Source organism: Halichoeres trimaculatus, unplaced genomic scaffold (assembly GCF_033239565.1).
Source record: "Halichoeres trimaculatus isolate MK-OKI-2021-1 unplaced genomic scaffold, fHalTri1.1 fHalTri1_scaffold_13, whole genome shotgun sequence".
In the NCBI taxonomy this organism is placed as follows: domain Eukaryota; kingdom Metazoa; phylum Chordata; class Actinopteri; order Labriformes; family Labridae; genus Halichoeres; species Halichoeres trimaculatus.
This window is the reverse complement of record NW_027437191.1, coordinates 28798383-28819221: the sequence shown is the minus strand read 5'-3', so window position 1 is coordinate 28819221 and position 20839 is coordinate 28798383. Positions and strand designations below refer to the sequence as shown.

Here is a 20839-nt window from a genome sequence, read left to right as displayed (position 1 = left end):
GTTGTCGCTCACCTCACACAACCCATCTCCTCCAACTATGAGAACTCGTTGAAAACACAGCATTCAACTCAATCTATTGTAATGACACTGAAGTGGTGCTGAAACTCTGGTAACCATGACGAAGCTGGCAGAGAGCCTGTCATAGATTTTCTTGCGAGTGAAAGATGAACAATCAATCGAGGATACTCACCCTCATGCAGCAGCTTCTTGGCGTGGGAGGGCTCTTTGCCCTGCGGCTGAAAGAAAGCGTAGATGCACTTCCTGACCAGGTCCTCCCAGCCAGGTCGGCCTGTTGCTCGCAAAGCACTGGTTTCTATGGAGATGATCTTCCCTGCAGCAGAAAACCACACATGCACACACAGACACAGGCGAACGATCAGTGTACACAGATTTTGACATCTGCAGAAGCCTCCACACATTCAGGGTTCACGGTGTGACCCTTTCAGGGAAAATCGGATCAGTTTTGGGTGGAAAAATCTTTGAAATTCAGAAAAGTTTCTGCATCATTTAAGAATATTTCTCATTACAATAAATTAATAAATATAGCTACTCATTTTCTTTTTTTCACAGAAACTTAAAATGTAGTTTTCAAGAAATCTGATGTTCCCTGACTGAACCATAACCAACTAACCTCTGCATAGGAAAAAAAAAAAGTCAAGTAACTTTAAGGTAACACCCCTCCACCCAGCAGTGGTATGCATGCATGCCTGTGTGTGTGTGTGTTACCTGTGGGGTCCTGCTTGGTGATGAAAGACTCAGTGCTGAAAGGCTGGGTGCGAGGCATCCGACAGGCGATACAGATTAGGCAGCTTTGCAGGTCTGAGAGAGGAAACAACAAGAGAAGTCAAAAGACGTGGCTCAACACTCTTAAATCTGAATCTCAAATCCTTCATCAAACCTCCTGTGTACACTCATTGTGTGTGTGTCTCTGCATGCATTTACCGTCTCCCTCCTCCTGCATGCTCCGTGGCTGCGACACAGTGAAACACTGCATGATCTCGTACTGCTGCCGCGCCTCGGGGTTCTCTGAATCTACCTCGTCCGGCGGCCTCTTCAGCATGCGACAGTTAAACGTGTGGCTGTTCCTCCGGCCAGGTTCCTGAGGCCACGGCCCACCATTTACTGGACGGAGGAGAAAATAAACAAAGACTCAGTTTGGCAGAGCTGGGGCAGTATCTGAAAGAAAACATGAATGTTTTGTTTCCTCTGCAGGTTTGTTGGGCCTAAACGAAACACGTGTTGTGTTTGTGGGAGTAACACTGGATGTAAACAGAAGATCTGTTTATGAGGAAACTTCACCACGCAACTATAAAACACTTCAGCTTTTAAACATTCAACAAACACCTTAATGGGATACTTTGGCATAGCTTGTGCAAATAGACTCACATCTATAAAAACACTGCTGCTCAGTTTTTAACTTGGTGCAGCAGAGGTGATCCCACAAGTCTTGTTCTTGCTGATCAGGTAAACAGCTGGTTTTAAGGTAAACTTTTTGATTTTATTGCTTTTTTAACTCCCTAAATGGTCAGGCACTACCTTAGATTTGCTTTTCTTTTAAGTAACAGACGTTAGCAACTCTCGAGCAGGAAATTGTGATGTTCAAGTTGCTAGAAGATGCAGCCCGGAGTCTCTGCACACTGTAGTAAATTACTTTTAGCGAGGTGTGTGTTTGTTTTGGAACTAAATGGAGATGACGGTTCAAAATGTGACATCAACCAAACATTGCAGCAGCTGGCTATATGTAGTGCTATCGACAGCCCCGACGTGTCTGTAGGCTAACATGACAACAAGTAAACATTGTCAATTGGTAAATAGTTTAGTAGCTGTTTATATTTATTCATATTTAGCGCAGCCGGCAGCCTGGTGCTGTGAGACATGTCCGTAATGTGTAACGTTAGTAAAACCTGGTTAGCTATGTCCTGCCAGTCATCTACCAAGCAGAGCTAACGTAACCTCACTCTTCATTTTATTTATAAACTCTCAAATTTGAACAGACCACTGCAGAATAACTGCTGACTGTGGGTTAGAATGAACATTAGCACAAACAGTTTAGCCCCTGTGTTAGCCTTTAGCTCAGGCTCTATCACTCTCCTGTTTAGCTTTCTTCTGCTCTTCTGTCCTTTTTCTGTCTGACTGTTAGGCTCCAGTGTCCACCATCACTACAAAAGTAATCACAGAAATCGTTTTCAGAAGATAAAACACAGATCTCTGTGTTTTATCTCTTCTCACTACTAAACTCTGTCAGCTGGCGTGGTGTTGTCATAGAGACATAGACATGCTGTAAATCAATCCGGTCCTGGATGACCCAAACTGGAAGCTAAGGAGCAATTTAAAATAACCCGTAACTTGTAATATTGGTGCTGATAATTAGGGATGGGTACCTTCTACACTTGAAATGATACGGTACCAAAATACCCGCTACCTGGTGATTAGTATTGGTACTCAATGCTTCCAATTTTCGGTACTTTTTTTGTGTTTATGTGGTAAAAAGTATCATTTTTTTAATAATATATATTTATTTTTTAATTAAACACATTTATTTTTCAATATACAACCTTGCAATGCTGTGTTCATGTCAAGCATGGAAAATCGCCTGCTCTTCCACTCCCTTACAGTCAAAAGGATGTATTCAGGTACGTAAGTATGGAACCTTTTAGCCTCGTTTTTACCTAGCAGTCTGGTTTGGTTCAGCACGGTTTGGCACGGTTTGGTACAGTTGAGCCTGATCCCATATGCGTTTCCACAGCAAAACTTTGCTGTCTCATGGTAGGGGGTGTGTAAGCTGGGTGCCAATAGCTGCAGCTGTTAAACAATAGCATGACACCGTAGCAGCGCAACACAGTTTACCCCGCTAATAAATCCAACGAAGAAGAAAAACGCGACACAGTAAACAATGAGCATAGATGTAAGACATTCAGCATTTTGTCCTCTCTGTGATTGGCATGTAGCTCTTTGATACAAAGTGTAATCAAGCTTTGTTTTAGAGAAGTCTGTGTGCCGCCAGGAGAAATGCAGCCACTGTCACATGGTGAGTGATGATTCTTTTGACCCATCAATGGTCTGCAGTGTTGTAGCTCCACCTTCAGAGAGTGGATTGGTTTAGTCTGGCACCCATACGAAAGGGTCCCAAAAAGTGGGACGGCTCGCCTCGGTTATTTGGGGATCTGTCCTGGAATAAGTCAGTGAAAACACCACAAAATATGCGCCATACCGAGACGAACCGTACCTCTGCCTGGAAGAATTGCGGCTTTTAAATTTTACGAGAACTGGTACCCAGTACTTTTGACAGTATTCTGTCATTACCTATAAAAGTACCTAATTCTATACCGATCCCTGATAATAATCTCATTTTGAGAAGTGTGGATTACGATCATGCATATATCTAGAAGGGAGACTTTTTCAAGATTACTTTCAAACTCCTCACAGCCCCTTTAACGTACCTAATTATTAAGGGTTAAACCATTCAAAATACAAAGCACCAATATAAACTGAAAGACCTTCTTGCAACAGTGGTTTTGTGTTTGTCTGAAAAAGGAGAAATTAAGACGGAGCATTTTTGAAATCTCTGTTTCCAAGGAGAACTGAGGTGATTATTGTTTCTCTTTCGTCCTCACACGACCCGGCAAACGCCTCCAACCTCCTTTTCATTATTCTCTCTTTCTCCTCAAGGTTATAGCTTAAGAATTAAAATAAAAGGTGAAAAATGCAGAGCGAAGAAGGCCATTGTTTGACTCTTCCCTCACTCTTCAAAATTTCAAAATTCACCCACGCATGTGCCGCCTCCCTACTCTGACGGCTCTCTCCTGACAAAGGCTGTAGGTTCAATAAGAGTTCCTTGAATCGTGTTGTTCAAAAGTTTATGAGTTCTTCTTAAAGCTTACTTTGGTCTCATTAAAAGTTTCACATGTTTTAAATTTGTCAAGTTTAGAGGCACTGAACACTTCATGATCAAATATCTGTAGGTAATTAAAAAAACAGTCGTGGGTATATTCAGTCTCAGCCCACTCACCCAGGCTTTTGGGCAGCAGATTCCGAACAAATTCATTGTGGTCTCCCACATGAAGGATGCTGTACACACTTGAGGTCATCAGCTCCTCCTGGCCGTATCCAAGGTAACTCGTCACGTTCTCAGAAACAAAAACGATGCGGCCCTCCCGGTTGACGACGAAGAAAAACCCATCGAGGGCCTGAAGGAGCACAGACAGAACAGGAGGAGGGGGAAAGAAATTCAGTTTGCGTGCATTAAGATGGGAGTTAACATTCCAGCAGTGGTGCTGGGGAGGAAATGTTGCGTGTTCATGATGGCGTGTTTGTAATTGTGAATGTATTGTTCACCTCTAGCAGCATGGGCCCCAGTGCCTCTTTCTCCACCAGCCCCTGGCTGCTGGACGAGATGTCGCTCTTCTGCACCTCGTCATCTGGAGACAGAAGGGCTGCTTTCTCTGTCGGAGGAGACAAGGACAAATCAGAAGTCTAAAACTAACGGGGTTGAAATGCCCTTCAAAATAAAAGAGTTAATCCCCCCAGTATACATTTCATTCTCATACATTAACTTCTGAGTGATCATAAATCTTAAAAAACCTTGAGCTTTGTGTCATTGACAAAATCCTCTCCTTGGATAGAAGATTTTAGAGTTCAAATGTGGCTTTATTAAAGGAGCAGAACACCATTTTATACTTTATATGCTCTAAAACTTACATTTTGTATATATTAACAAATCCCCCTCAAAATGTAGCATACCACCATTCGCACATTTTGTTTTATTTTGTTGCATCTGACACATTTCTCTGACAGATTATTCCATTATGTATGTGTATCTATGTTTCTGTGCCTGTGGTTATGTGTCTCTCCTCACCCTGCTCACGCCGTTTCATCTGCTGGATTTGGTCCACGGTGCTCTTGAGGATGTGGCACTTGTCAGGTTTGACACTGAGGCTGGCAATGTCGCCCATGTTGGATGACAGCAGCTCAGCCAGCTCCTCGATGTAGCGACACTCCAGCTCCCGTCTCCGCTTCTCCAGACTGTAAGGACAACAACAGAAAACACATTTCAAGACTGACGTCAGTATCAAACCTGTCACTGGCGTATCATCCCCCTACTATTAACTTATTTTTCCAAATGTCTAATGTCTGTCTAAATCAGAAGGTTAATTTATAGTCTCAAAAAACCCAAAACATCCTGATATTTACAGAGCGAACAGCTGATTTGCCCAGATTTTATTCTTACCAGCCTCTGAGTAAAATTTCTGCATGAAGTCGGAGTGAGTGTGAAAGAAATTCACTGTGCAAGCAGGAAAGCATAAAGGTGTTTATGTGACATGACTGGTGTGAAAGAGAGAGTGACACCTTATAGGAGGAATAAAAACATCAAAGATTGAAGGAGGACTCCTGGGTTGCCTGAAAATCTCAGGAAACTTTTAGAACAGCATGAGAAAAAGGGGTCTATAGGTTGTTAAGATCGTGGACAAGATAGCATAGTTCATCGAAATTAAACAGCAACCATGTAAGCTGACATCAAAAACAGCCCAACTTCCCTCAAGCTTTAATTTCATAAAAGCCATTTTACTTCAGCTCACCTGGATCAAAGCCATTCAGGAGCCACATAATCTACTTAATCTTCACAACACTGTAAAAATGTAGTGATTAAATATCTAAACAAGACGTTTTCTACGATTGTATAATTGTACAAGTGATGTATTAGCTGTTTTTATGTTTTTAATAAATTTGCAAATATTTCAAACATAAAAAATTGTAATGTAATTAATTTCATTAATTTGCAAAATTTATGAAATTTCAAAGCTTAAAAAAAAAAAATCCCAAAATTTGCGAAAAAAAAAAATATTTTGAAAGGAAAAAAAGGAATTTTTAAATTTTCAAAGTTGCAAAAATTTTTCGGAATTTCAAAAAAACTGAAATTTGCAAAAATTCAAAAAAATTGAAATTTGCAAAAAATTTAAAAAAAATAAAATTTGCAAAAATAAAAAAACCTGAAATTTGCAAGAATTAAAAAAATGTGCAAAATTTTACAAAAATGTAGATTTTTTTTCTAAATTTAAAAAAAGAATGTCAAGTCTGAGTTCAGCCACAATTTTCAGAATTTAAAAAAAACCCTGAAATTTGTAAAATTAAAAAAAAACTGAAATTTGGAAAATTTAAAAAAAAAAAAAAAAAAAACTGAAATTTGCAAAACTTAAAAAAAAAAACTGAAATTTGCAAAAATTTGCAAAATTTGCAAAAACTGTGGATTTCATTTCTAAATTAAAAAAAAAGGATGTCAAATCTTGAGTTCAGCTACAGGTGCAGGGAAAGTTGTTGGGCTGTTGATATAGATGGAGAGGGGGTGAAGTTGAGGCTTTATTGCAAGAGGTGATGCATATTTACTTCAAAAGAACAGTTAATGCATTTTTTTTATCTAGCGTCAGTGTCATAAACCATCAATATCCTCTTTTATAAAAATTATAAAATCTTTATTCCAAAAATATATTTTTAAAGCTACAAGGAGCCACTGCAAAGGAGTCAAAGAGCTGCAGGTTGCAGACCCTAGCTTATGACTAATAAGTTCAACCTAATGAGCTCAACGTAGGTGAATAAATAACAAAAATGTTGTTTTAAAATTTAGGATAATCTCTGCACCAAACCCTCCAAAAAAAGCATAAATCATATGGTTTGCTGAATTTTTAATGAGAGAAATAAAGTGCATTAAACTAAAAAATATCTTAAAGAATTTTGAAAGAGATGCATTTTACGACAGCCTCAAAAATACTGATCTGACATCTTTAAGAAACCTCTGACTTGTGTTATTATTACTGAGTGTGTTCAGGGACATACAGTAGGTATGACCTGAATTCACTGCATAAGTGAGGAGTTTTCTTCCCTCTCAGCTGCCTGTAATGTATCTCAGTGTTATGTAAACATAAAAAGTTTCTATATATATACAACTGAGACAAAATACTCGACTTTGAACGCCTGTCTCTTTCGCTCGACTTCCCCGTTCAACCTTATTCTCCAGTTTCAATCCTATACTTTCAAACTGACGAGTTACAGCAAGGTATGTGGCAAACATAAAAAAAGAGGAATGTGTGTATATGTGAGCATGTGTGTGAGTGTGTGTGTGTGTGAGACGACAACAGCAAAAGTAGGTCAGTGCATTGGCCAGCCAGAACACACAGGCGTGGTGACCGAGGCAGGCAGGCAGGGAGGGAGGGAGGGAGGGGTTAGGAGGAGGAGGAGGAGGAAGACGGTGCTGTGTGAATGTGCAGGTCAGTGGCTGCGTGTAGTTCCTGTAGAAATGTTAGCCGCTCTTACATCAGCTTACATCAGCTGTCAGGTCCCACAGACTCACACACACACACAGGACACATACTAAACTCTCACAGTACAGTGATGTCCATCACAGTCGGGTCTTTACCTCTGCCCCGATGTGTCGCATGGTGAGCCCTTCCTCTTGCGTGACTCTGGCGCCGCAGGGTCCAGAGGGTTTTCCCCTACTGCACTCATTTTCAGCTTCGACTGACCTGCAGAGGAAGACACAAGGTGAAATCAATAACAGTCCTTGACCATAATGGTGCTACAATGAATTCCCACAGCTCTTGTTCATTATGACACTCGACGGTGTGGATGCTTGAGGTGTCACTGCTCACAAGTTCAAGAGATACTCAGGAATTATTGTTGTTTATGACACGTAATAACAGGTACTTGGTCACAGTCACCACTTACACAACAACTTTTATTGACCTACAGTTAACAGAAGTGTATTTCATTGTATGAGACAATCCTAGGGGTTAGTTGACTTGTTGAACTCGAGCATGCTGCAAGAGCTCAGGTGGCTTTCTGACACTAAGCACAGAAAGTAAGGAAGTTTGTGTTTGGTAGATTATTTGTTTTTTATAACAATGCTTCTTGGCTATAAATCTTATACTTTTGTAAAGTCTGTTTACTACTATTTGAAATGAATCCTCATCTGTGAGGGCTGGGAATTTGCCGGGTGTGAGTTGCGCTCATCAAAAATGAGTCACAAGGATGCATTTAGGTACCTAAACATGGTACCTTTTGATTTACATGAATTGTTCCCTGGTACTTTTGACAGAATCCGGTTGGTACTTATAAAAGAACCTAATTCGGTACCCATCCCTGAACCGTGCAAACACACATCTAAGTACCAAAAATTAGTTCCGTTGAGTGCCGATACAGATTGCCAGGTACTGGGCATTGGTATCAGTACCAAATCGTTTCAAATGTGAAAGGTACCCATCCCTAGACTTCTTGTATCCCTACTTTATATTAAAATGCAATACTTTTAATTTATTGGGTATAACAGCTGACCCAGGTTTAGTCTTTCTGATTCTGAACAAACCTTCAGGGACAAGCACCTCTACCATCTGACTGTTGCATTTACTCTTTAAATGATTTTCAACTGTCTGAATGAATCATTTGTGCAACATATCAGAAAAAACTCTTATAGTCTGTCGGTGGTGTTGCAGATCAGACCCTGTGGCAGTTTTTTTCACTCTTGTTCAAGTTATTGATTGAGTTGTATGGAAAAGCCTTCCCGACGTTTGGTTTTGTTTGTTTCCAACCTTCTTTCTCAGTCTCCATCAATAGACTCATGCTTGTTCACTAATCTGCAAAGACCACACTCTGCGCCTCTCTCTCTCTCTTGCTGCATCAGGAGCATTACCATGGCAACAGGAAGCGCAGCAATGTTTGATGAGGGCACATCATGTTTAGAGGATGCCAAGCAGGGTTCCTGCATGATTCATTGAGCTAAATATTAAAGATGAAACCCTCCTAATGGTAAAGGAAATTCAATTTAAAGCTAATCTATGGAGGCAGGTACGACCCACAAAGACTTTGACTCGAGGTTTGTTTTTTATTATTGAGTAGCTTGTTGACAAAAGAGTTAAAAAGCCTCTAATTTTCTATGTGCACAAGGAGGGACTGAGAGGCAATACAGCTCGTAAAAGATGGAGCCAATCATTCAGGCTGCTCTGTCTTTACAATAATCTGTAAATCATGGACATAAACACAAATTACAGACCTACAGATAATACATAAATCCATGGGCAGACTGCAGGAAACAAGCCGCCATTGTCACAGTGTCGGGTGCCGCTGCGGGGCCAGGCTGCTCACAGGACGCTAATCCTTCCTGACTAGCCTTGTTTACATTTCACCTCAGTTCACCCCTCGCCTCCTCGGCCCTCCTTGTGTTGCTGACAGGCAGCACTTAAAAAAGACCCATCCGCCGCAGTGAGAAATGAGAGCACGGCCGCTGCACATTAGCACTCCATGCAAATACAAATTAGCCCAGATAGTGACAGGTTCTTGGCTTCAGTATATCCTTAAATTACAGCTAAATATGTAAGTATGTTTAAGTCAAACCATGACCTGAGAGAACCTGATTATCAGAAGAGGCTTAAGATTAGCATCACACATGGTTACTTCTAAGAAACAGCCCCTGGACTCCCCGTTTGTACGTGTGTGTGTGTGTGTGTGTGTGTGTGTGTGTGTGTGTGTGTGTGTGTGTGCAAACTGTTACATCAGGTTGAGTCTTAAATAAAAACATCATTAAACACTGAGGCTCACATTCAATAAAAGAATGTTTCCTCTCTTGCAGGTTTCCCAGATGGAAATTAATAGTTTCAGAAAATACTAATTAGAGGGAGGCAGAAAAATCTTTACAGCACGGTGTCACATTTTTCTTTATGTGGTGATGTATTGTTTTCTTCAAAGGGTCGCTTGACAGAGTGGGAATGTTAAAAGAAAGAGGGAGGGCTGAGTTAACCACGTGTTCAACCAATCACTGATCATTTAATCCATAGAGAGTGTTCATTAATAAATACTGGCATCGTGATTCATTTTTCATTTTCCATCTACATATCTGTCCATACGCACACTCAGGCTCTCACTCTTCCTCTCCCTGGACTGTGTGATGCATCACTGAGCGTGTTATAAACTTCTGCTTTTGATGGTTGAAATATAAATGCAAGGAAAACCTTTGGAGCCCCAGTGCTACAGTAAGAGTTTCTGAGGTTATGTCAACTGTTTGAGAGGATTTCTTGACATATTTCTATAGAAGATAAACTCAAATCAAGTTTTAAAAGATTTTAATGAGGGGCTTTGCCTGTAAAGTCTGTAATATATGACTACATATCTTTAAAGATCTTACATCCCAGGGATCTATTTAAAAAAAAAAAAAAAAAATTGTGAGTACTGAAAAGAGTATCCATTGGTATTGGTATTGGTATTGGGGATGGGTACCTTTCACATTTGTAATGATACGGTACCTATGCCTGGTACCTGGCAATCGGTACCGGTACTTATCTGTACCAAGTTCTGGTACTTTTTTGTGTTTATGTGATAAAAAAATATCAATTTGTATATACATATATTTTTGTATATACATATATATTTTTTTAACTACAAATATTTATTCTTCATTAAATAACCTAGTAATGCTGTGTTCATGTCCAGCATGGAAAACTGGCTACTTTTCCACTCCCTCACAGTCACGAGGATGCATTTAGGTACCCAAACATGGTACCTTATGATTTTATGTGAATTGGTAACTGGCACTTTCGACAGAATTCGGTCGGTACCTATAAAAGCACCTACTTTGGTACCCCTCCCTGATTGGTATCCATATGCAGCATCAATATTTGCACCAGTGTGGATAAAATAAAAAATAACTCATTAGAAACAATTTAAAATTTAATCAATTGTAAAAATATAAGCAATAATGGGGGTTACTTATAAAAACCTTATAAAAACTTAACAAGGAGAACAATGCTATACAGGAAAAAAAAACAAAATCTTATGAAGTGTTTTTGTCTTATTTTGAGTAAAAATTGTCTTATTACACTTGTTATGAGCCACATTCAACTTAGCAAAACAAAATGAGGTCTGAATTGTAACAAGTAAAAAAAAAATCTGCAAATGAACAAGAAAAATTTGCTTCAAACCAGAATAATGTCTTAATACGAGAAACTTTTCTCTTGGTTCAGATTTCTTTTACTTGTTACAAGCAATTCAGACCTCATTTTGTCTTTAAATAACTTGAAACAAGACATTTTTCTGGAATAGTCAGGTGAATGTGACTCATAATAAGTCAAAAAAGACATTTTGCACAGAAAATAAGACAAAAACACTTGATAAGATTTCATTTTTTGCAGTGTATCTTTGGAGGTAGATCCACTTGGAACACAGAAATGTGTACACATTGGTCATATTGGTTATCCATCAGCTAAATTAACTGTCTTAGGCTTTTTGTTGAATGTTTTTAGATTGGTCTATTAGTGTATTTCCACAGCAGGGAGGTTTTATCTTAAAGGTTTGGGACGCTTTGTGTCCTCCTCCCTGGAGCTCTAAAATCCCTTCAAATTTTAAGTGAAGAGTAAAGAGCAAATCTGCTTTTTTTAAAATTATTTTACTGCTGATAATTTGAATTCTGTTTTGGATTGCACTAAAACAAGTAAGCCTCAGCTTCATCTTCATCTTATTTCTTTTCAGGTCATTCTTCTACCCCCAACCTCAAAACGACATAATTTCCCATGTCCAGTGATTACTGATCCATTTAGCCTTATTTCAGTCTTAAGAAATCCTAGCCAATGGCCTGATGATCTACTTGTTTTCTGATTTAATGTGAAGTCGGTTTTAAACAAAAGACAAAGACTCTATCTCTCTACTGTATCTCTGGCACCATGATGTTGTTCATTAGTGACGATAAAGGGCTTGAACTTCATCCTGTGTTTCGATCAGACTCAGTTGTTTGAGGCAAACAACACAAGATAAACACATTCAGGTTTAACTTTACATTACCAGTTGGCTGGTAAAATTTAGGTGTCCTTTTCTATGACTGTAACAGCAAGTACGTCATTAGCTTTAAATTCCAAATGGATCCAAATAGACCCCATGATTGTTGGAAAAAAGCTAGCAAAACAAAACAGAGGAATACACGTGTGCTGGCTGTGCAACCTTCTTTATGAAAAGTCAAATTGAGGATCAGATTACCAGAGTAAAAGTCAGGTGGAGAATGAGTTCAGAGAGGGACAGAGGGCAGCAGGGGGTTGAATGCCTTCTTTACTGAGGACCTTTAAAAAAAACAAGCACAGCCTCTTCTTCTCCTTTTAAGATGAGTAAGAGCAGTCTGTTGATTTCTGTGATAAACTTTTATAGAAAAAGTATTTTGTGTTAATATTTATGATTCTTTTTGCCCTGCCTTGAAAATTTAAAGGGTGGTAAGAAGTGCCTGTCATTTTGTTCATACGAGGAAACAAACTCCATGCTGACCTTGACATTGATGACTTTTTATGAACTCAATACAACCACCCTGCTCTACCCGTGTTTTCATTCAATCACAAACATGCTCCTTAATCCATTTTCCACCATCAGCGGTCATCCTGATATTTCTGGGCTTTCCTGTTTGCCTTCCAACGGTAACTTTCACCTGCAAAGTGTTTATGGTAAAAGCAACATCATTACACTCGGCGGCAGTTCCTGCTTGGCTTCCACATCACAACAATTTCATCCTATAACAGGAAAGATACACGAGAGGGAACATACGTGAGCGGAGAACTCCATGAACCTCAGTCAGAAGCAGCAGAACAGAGAGACATTGTGAGCTCTGGTCAGCAGGTTCCTTCTTAATCCGATGCGCTCTTTCACTGCACATGCTAAACATGAGTTGACTTTGAGGGTCAATCAGTGTGGAGGTTCATGTCTTTTCTATGTTATCAAAGGCCAAAACAAAGAAATAAAAAATGTCAACGCTTTCTTCTAAATATTTAAGTCTGATTTTGAAAAGTAGAGATTCAAGGATTTTGGGAGCATGCCTCAAGTGGACACCCAGGGAATTACAGTTTTTTTTCTTCTTTTTTTAAACTTTACTTTCAGATCTGATTGATCGAATGAAAAGGTGTGAAAGGCTGCTGTTATTCCCAACCTCAGCCATTCATTATATCATTGTTTCACATGTCCGTAACCTGGTCCAGACCATAGACTGTATATAGAGCTGACAGCGTGGCTCCGCCATTTACCATTGTACAGTTTTTGAAGCCAAAATACCCCCCTCACAGGTGCCACCACTGCAGCCGTTGTGCAGTCAGAATCTGTGCAAAAGAGGCTATGAGAGAATCTGAGTAGAGCCAGGTGTCAAAAATATTTTTTTTATTTTCTTTTGAGAGTCTAATGTCTTCTTGGCTTTCCCTCCGAACATATTTTACAATCCCTAATAAAAAAACATAGGAACGGCAGATGACAGTCACCGTTAAACTTGACGTAAAGCCTTGTTTTTAATCTCTTATCACTAATGAAAACAAAACTATTCAGATAAAGAGGACTTGAAAACAAGGCAGCCGTATATATGTTCAAATCACCACAACAATTGGACGTGCAAAACATTTCTACGAAGTGTATTTTTTTTTTAAAGTTTGACCACAGCCCATCTGGATTGACTGGGGAGATGGATTTTTTGACCTATACTGCAGCCAGCCACCAGGGGGAGCAATTTTTGTGGCAACCTTACTTCAAGCCAAGCAAGATGACATTCATTTTTTTTTTTTACGACATGAGCTGTAAAGAAAAATGTTGTAGTAAACAAACTTAACCATTGTGTTATTTTCTAAAAATTATTATAAGACAATACAATAACTAGGGATGGACATTTCAAGCAAAAATATGCTTTGATGGTCACTGCTGACTGCAAATGCATTTCATATCATATAATTAACATTTTTCTCTCTAAGTTGCCTTCCTAGAACTCTGGTGCTGCTAGCATCTGTTCCTTTCTCCAGTTCTGAATCTACAGCAACACACCTGTTTCTGGCATTTTGCTTTCTTAAGAAATTTAAGTATAAGCATGTTATTCTGAAAAAAAAATGTTATTCAATTGCAAGTAATTTTAATCAGATTTCAGATACTGATAAACACTGTCCAGTGGTTATTTCCTATAACAGCAAGGGGGTGGTTAAAGAAACGGAAGAAAAACTTTCTAAGATAAATTATATTGCTGATTTTCTTGCTTTGTTCGACTGGTTGTTATTTTTGTTTCCCTTTCTCTTCCTTTGTCACTATTGTGAAACACTTTGGTCAACTCTCTTTTTGAGTGTGCTCAGTAAATAAAGTTGGCTTTGATTGGATTTGATTAAATAATCACAAGAACAATTCAGTTTTTCTCAAATAAATGCTAATTATAATATTTAATTAGTCTGTACATTTTCATATTTTACAAAGTGAACTTTCAGTCTAACTTTTATTTTGGATGTTTGGGTATGGATTGTTATAAAATTTTGCATGCAAAGTGGCATTTTTGCTCCAAAGGCATTATTGCTGATTTGACGGCATGAATTTCGAAGCTATTTTCCTATTTGAAACACTTTGCTCTCACTAAAAGCCATTATATGGGCAATTACGTCTGGACTTTTTAAATGTTTTGATTTTTTTATATATACATATATACTGAAACTTCACACGCATGAAAAACTTCTCAGCAAGCTGTATTCAAACTCTGCAAGTCCAATCCTTCTGGTTTGACCAACAATGTGATGGAGTTGCAATATGAGCTGTGGCACTTTAAATGTCTTACCTTCATTTTTCACTTTATCAATAATCAAAGCATAAACAGGGATAAAATATGGATGGCTCCTTTAAGAATGAAGATGGAAACATAATATGTAAACACAGTAAATTAAGATGTAAACAGAGCTTGTCGTATGGCTCCTTCTTGAAAACAACCCGAGTTGATGCTCCAAGCAACATAATTTAAAGATATATATGGAACCATGAGCAGTAATAAAAAGACAGATCAATGCTCTCACTGTTATGATGGCCATGTGACTGAAACAACCATTAAAATAAATGCTAAAGCTGCAGGGTGATCACAGCCTCATTCACACTCTCACACACCAGCCGTGCAGTAAACAAAGAAACTGGCAAGACAATAGCAACAGCTTGTTTAAACCACACACCTGTAGGCCAGGTCAGCCTCCTGCACCTTCTGACCTCCCTCCACCTCTCTTTGTGACGTGCGCTGGAGGACCGAGCCTTCAGTCATCAGAGAGGAAGGAGAAAAAGCAGCAGCAGCAGAGCCAGGTTGCTCAGAAACACAGCCCGATGCCTCCACACGCTCTCCATTACAACTCGCCTGACGTCTCAGTCTTCTCTCCCTTCTCTTAAAGGTTCCTCCTCTTTTCTGTGTCTCACTCCACCAGATATACTCTTCACACACATGCACATTCAACGGTGGTAATGTAATTCTCGCAGAGGAGGGAGTGAGGAAGAGACCACAAGAAAGAGAGTGGGGAGTGAAGGATGTGGATCATCACAGCTACACTTTCTGCTAACAAGTGCACAAAGCCCAAAACACTGTGGTGGAGTCTTTATTGACAACTTTGAGGATGGACTGCAGAAGGCTTGAGGAAAAGGATGTATGACCTAACACACTTTACAATCTCAGCTAATGAAATTTCTGCCTTACTGCATCTTCTGTGGTGATTGCAAAAGCTGCCACGGTGAAGTTTAATTGTCAAAGTATCCATTATCTGAAACACAGCACAAAGATTGCTCTGGAAGCAACATCAGCATACAGACCGCTGCTTAAGGGTCGTGCAATGACGTCCTACAGACAAGCAGCTGTATGAGCTGCACCTCCAACTGAATTCTGGGACGGCTGTGCTGTGCTTTCAAAACTCAAGCATAAGTTTTAAAACAGCTATTTGTCATCACAGAAGTCTGAACTAGAGATTGGTGTATCATGTCAACTACGACACTTGGATCACGATACGATAATATCACAATATTGTGATATATTGCGATATTGTGCCCAGTTAACTATTTGACTGAAAACAACTTTTCTACTTTATTGTGGCTAAAATATTGAAAGTTGGATGCAACTTTTCATACATACACTTAACTTGAAAACAAAGAGTGCATCAAGTTTGCCACATAAACTAATGTGACTCTAAACTAATGTCGCAAAAAAAATTACTGGGTGAAAGACGTGGTCAGTCAGTGAAACTGATAAATGTCACTGGGTACGGAAGTCCCGATCACGTGATCGAAATCTGGGCTGATCACGTCATTTTTTAACGATCGGAGATTGGGGGAAGGGTAATCGAAAGCTTGGGGCCTTAGTTCTTGTTCTTAATTAAAAAACAATAATAATTATTGCTTAAATGAAACAATAAAATAAAAAAAAACTCAAAGGACAACTTGTAGGCGTTTTTTTTTATTTTTTCTTAATGGATTGCTGAAAGATCAGCTCGGGAAAAATCGCTATTGGCAGATACTGAAAATAAAAAAATCAGAATCGGATCAGGAGCAAAAAACGTGATCGGAACATCCCTAACTAGATGTAACCAATAGGGGTGGGGGGAAAAATTGTTACAGGATATACCAGGATTTTTGTTTGGCAACATCAAAATCGGGATTCTTAGTTTAAAAAGAAAAAAAATCTAATTCAAATTCTTCATTTCAGTCTTTGTTTATAAACTGTATTGGAAAAAAAATTACCACTTTTCTCCAGCAGAGGTGAAATGTTTCTCTCCGACTCACATGAAGTGCATTTTATCGGAAAATATGGCCCCTGATACAGTATGTAGTCATTGTTATCGTCATTTAACTTCTTTAAATGGTCTGGTATTAAAAAAAAAGCAAACCAAACATTGCAAAAAACGTAAATAATGAAGAATCGTATAACTATGGTTATTATTTTATCAGTCTACTACACTGCAAAAATTAAACTTAAATTGATTTTAAACTAACTGGCTCAAAAAAAGAGAGAAAATATTGATGTTTACGGCATCAAAACCTGCATCATCAAGCTCAGAAATAAAATATTTTGTATACTTTTTTAAATTTTATATATATTGCAGTTTTGGGCAACATATGGCGGAGTAGCTCTTCTGCACCATCTACCGCAGTGGAGTTGCGGAAAATGTATTGTACTTCCGACTCACCTAAAATATGAATAATATTTTATAATACTGATATCTTATAACAGGTCAAAATTTTGCGATATATTGCAGTATTATCATTTCTTTTTATAAATGAAGGCCTTGTGAAATTTGTCTAAGCTGTAGCAAACTCACTTGCCCCAGGTATAATACTGAAGCTCCACTTCTTGGGTACTGCTATAATACTTTACTACCTGGATGTAAACAAGAACAGAAGACAGATGGCACTTTTCATCTGGCTGCCAGTTGTATGGAAAAAAGTTGTATGCAGACTGTCTGGTTAAACAAGTGTATAACTAATCCACAAGAGCATTGTGTAACCAGAAAATCTGGTTTTGCTAGTGTTAGCCACACACCGCAAATTGATTTCCAATTGTAAGACAAAAAGTGATGTTGTGATGTTATGTTGCTTGAAGTTTGCTCAATGTTTTCTGAGTACTTCTCAGGTTACACTAGTCTAGCATTTAGATTTCAGTTCAAACACAAAGTCACTTCTGAAAAGGTATGAGTCGAGATTTCTAAAGTATTATAATCATTAAATAATAATAATAAAAGTCAAAAAGTTCATGTGACAAGTATCTCATCTTAAAAAGTAATTTTCCAAGTGTCTTACTAACCCCACGTTGAAATGTGATATAACCAAACTACCAATGGTAGTTGTCTTTAATTTTGCTATTAAATAAAAACATATTGTAGAGCGGCAAACTTTATTTGTTTCAACTATGATATATACATTGGTCATATTCACGACTAAGGCCTGAACCACACGTATATGGATATTTTTCTGATTGGATATCTTTGTCCTCGTTAAAAAAAAAAATCTCCGTCCACACTACAGAAATATCTCTGTCCATACAAAGAGGTCAAACTGAGAACGATCGCCTCTGAAGCCTGCAATGCCAGGCCTGGCCGATAAGTGGCAGGTTAGCAAAGTGTGAAAACCATAGAAGAAGAACGTTTCGAGCATGCGCAGTCAAACACAGGATATTAACAGTTGCTACAGTGACTCAACCGGATATTTTTTTATTTCTTCACTTTTTTATCCGTTTTAAAAAATATACGTTTATGTGGGTGAAATCGCCGTCTTCGTGTGGTTGAGAGGCCCAATTGGACAGAAAAATGTGGGTTTAGGAATATATCCATATATGTGTGGTTCAGGCCTAAGACAACTTTGCACAGTTGTTAAATGGATCTCTGTCTTGTCAGCATTGGGGGCAGGGAACTGTCCGGATAATCTCCAAATAGTTAGCTGTGATTATTGAACAGTATTTTTGCTTAAAATGCCCATCCCTACTATAATCAGAGTTGTGGGTCGTACAAAAGCTCCACTGAACAGTACATGCATTAACTGATCCTGATGTAGAGATTTTTTTGTGAAAGATCCGAAAAACTCCTCAACTTCCCTCTAGTGTTTCCTCCCTATCATTTTTCATTATTGCTCTAGTCAAAATGGCGCTCAAAATGTGATCATAATACAGGGATGTCAAAACCTGAAGGAACCTGTGAGTAAGGAGAACTTACTGTAAAAATATAGATAAAGGAAAAATTCACAAGCATAACACAGGAGGATAAAAAATGACATTCAATGCTTTGCTCTCAGATGTAATCTTGGTACAGTTTTAATTCAACAAAGGTAAAACAACACACAGTGGGACCACCCCTCCCTGATGCAATCAGTTGGTACATTCCATGAGAAGCTGCTCAGTCACTGCTGCCAAGCCCCTCCCTCCTGAATATAGGACATGACCAAAGAATGTATACAGCTCCAGTCAGTCAGGGTAACACTGCACCCACTGACTTCTGGATTACACTCTTATGAGGATATCCACAGATTAAGTATAATATGATAATAAAACACAACAGGTTTTATTGAGCAGCCTCTTAGTCCTGCTGTGAAAACACCTGAGGCTGAGATCTGTGGAAGTCTCTCAGCATACGGACTCCACATGAGCTCACATTTTACTCATACTTTAAACAATGAACAAAATGATTCACTGCTATTATTCTAGGGAGAAACAACTACAGGTGTGGGACTGAAAGCTGATACATTTTTCCCTACAGCAGGAAGTAAAACTGAAGACAAAGACTTTAAGTTTGACGCTGAGGTTTAACTTTTCATATTTAGATGCTGCCTGAAACAAATATCAGCCTGTCAGCATGCCCAACTGATCTAAAACAAAATCATTTCATTATATTTGAAGAGGACTTTTGAAGAGGGTTTGGTAAGTGCTTTAAAACAAGCTTTATCCAGAGTTAAAATGTAGTCTCAGTTATGAATTATTGAGCAACTTTAACATTGTCTTAAAGATAAATCAAGACACTAGAGATGGGGTTTTATTTCCCACAGTTATGTATCTAACCAGAGGAAAAAAAAAAATCACAGACATGACTGAAGTATACAGGTGCAACCCATGTGCTTACCGTGTGATTTTGCCTGAAAGCCACATGAAAGAAAAATTTCCATCGCAAGGTTTTTTTCGCTGAAACTTGCATGTGCAGGAATTCAGGTGCAGAGCTGCAACAAAATCCCACGCTACTGTGCACATTTGGGCCTTCAAACTTCAGGGGCCCACTGCATCAGCTGGGTGTATGCCTGGGTGTAACTGTAAGAGATGAATGTTACGACTGACCTGAAGGTAAGCCCTGTTTGTGTTATGCCTCAGTGTGACTGTAACACCAAAGGAGCAGGTGTACATCTGGGAAGCCAGGCTTGTCGGCTTATTCAATGTAATGATTGGAAAAAGAAACAGTCACAAAAAAGAAGGGGTGGTTCAAAAACCAACCTGCTTTCTCTTTCCTGCATGCCAGACCCCACTTTCACCCTGTTTCCTGCTCCATCCACTGTGCTGTCCTCTCTGATAAAGGCCTAAAAAGATATCTTTCCACAAGGGGGCGCCAAAATCAACACAAACTGAAAGTTCCTCACAGAAACTTCCAAGTCTCACACTTAGACTGTAAAAAAATGGACGTACGCTTGCTTGGCTCAAAGTTAGGTCACCACAAAAACTGCTCCCCCTGGTGGCTGGTTGCAGTATAGGTTAAAAAATCAAACTTTCCAGTCATTCCAGATGGGCTGTGGTCAAACTTTAAAAAATTAATCCACCTTGTAGAAATGTTTCTTACGTCAGATTGTTGTGGTGATTTGAAGATATCATTCGGCTGTTTTGTAATCCAGTCCTCTTTTTCCTGAAAAGTTTCGTTTTCATTAGTTATAAGAGGTTAAAAACCAGGCTTTAAGTAAGGTTTGAGGATGATTGACAGCTCTCTTTCTCGTGTATTTTTTCAGGGATTGTAAAATATGTCGGGAGGTAGAGCCAAGAAGTGATTCGACTCTTGAAAGAAAAAAAAAAAAAAATTATTTTTGTCACCCAGCTCCACTCAGATTCTCCCAGAATCCCTCATTGTCTCTACTGCACAGACCCTGTCTACACAACTGCTACCAATGGCTGCGCCTGTGACGGGGGAATCTTTGCTTCAAATCCGTACAATGATAAATGGCAGAGCCACACTGTCCCCTCTATGTACAGTCTATGGTCTCACACTGCACCTGTCATAGGAAGAAGTGTTTATTATTAAAGATGCTTTGAGGAGGATCTGTTTTAACTGGACTGCCTCGCCACCTTCTGGCCCGGAGTCTCACACACACTGTCATAAAAATGTGACCTTTAACCAGGCGTGTTTGGTATTTATCAGTACAGTTACGTAGTGCTGTTGTTTGAAGCGTGACAACAAAGCAAACATAAGTTTGTACCGTACGTCAGTAGCCAGCTACATGTAGCGCTACTAGCAGCCCAGTGCTACGACGTATTCATAGGCTAACATGGCAAGAAGCAAACTGTCATGTTCATACAGTAGCTTAGTAGCCGTCTGTCTGTAACACTTCTGATAGCCTG

General features: G+C 39.0%; 1 protein-coding gene across 2 annotated transcripts in view; it reads right to left on the bottom strand.

Moving 5' to 3' along the window:
* ncoa1 (nuclear receptor coactivator 1) overlaps nt 1-20839 on the bottom strand; it is a 68607-nt gene that overhangs the window by 18398 nt on the left and 29370 nt on the right. For both annotated transcript variants that reach the window (XM_074685758.1, XM_074685759.1), the window contains exons 3-9: nt 7409-7514; nt 4856-5022; nt 4336-4442; nt 4010-4187; nt 943-1122; nt 727-819; nt 191-331 (exon numbers count right to left, since the gene is read on the bottom strand). In XM_074685758.1, the coding sequence (XP_074541859.1) occupies nt 191-331; nt 727-819; nt 943-1122; nt 4010-4187; nt 4336-4442; nt 4856-5022; nt 7409-7497 (955 nt within the window). In that variant the 5' untranslated portion in view covers nt 7498-7514. The remainder of the gene's footprint in view (nt 1-190; nt 332-726; nt 820-942; nt 1123-4009; nt 4188-4335; nt 4443-4855; nt 5023-7408; nt 7515-20839) is intronic.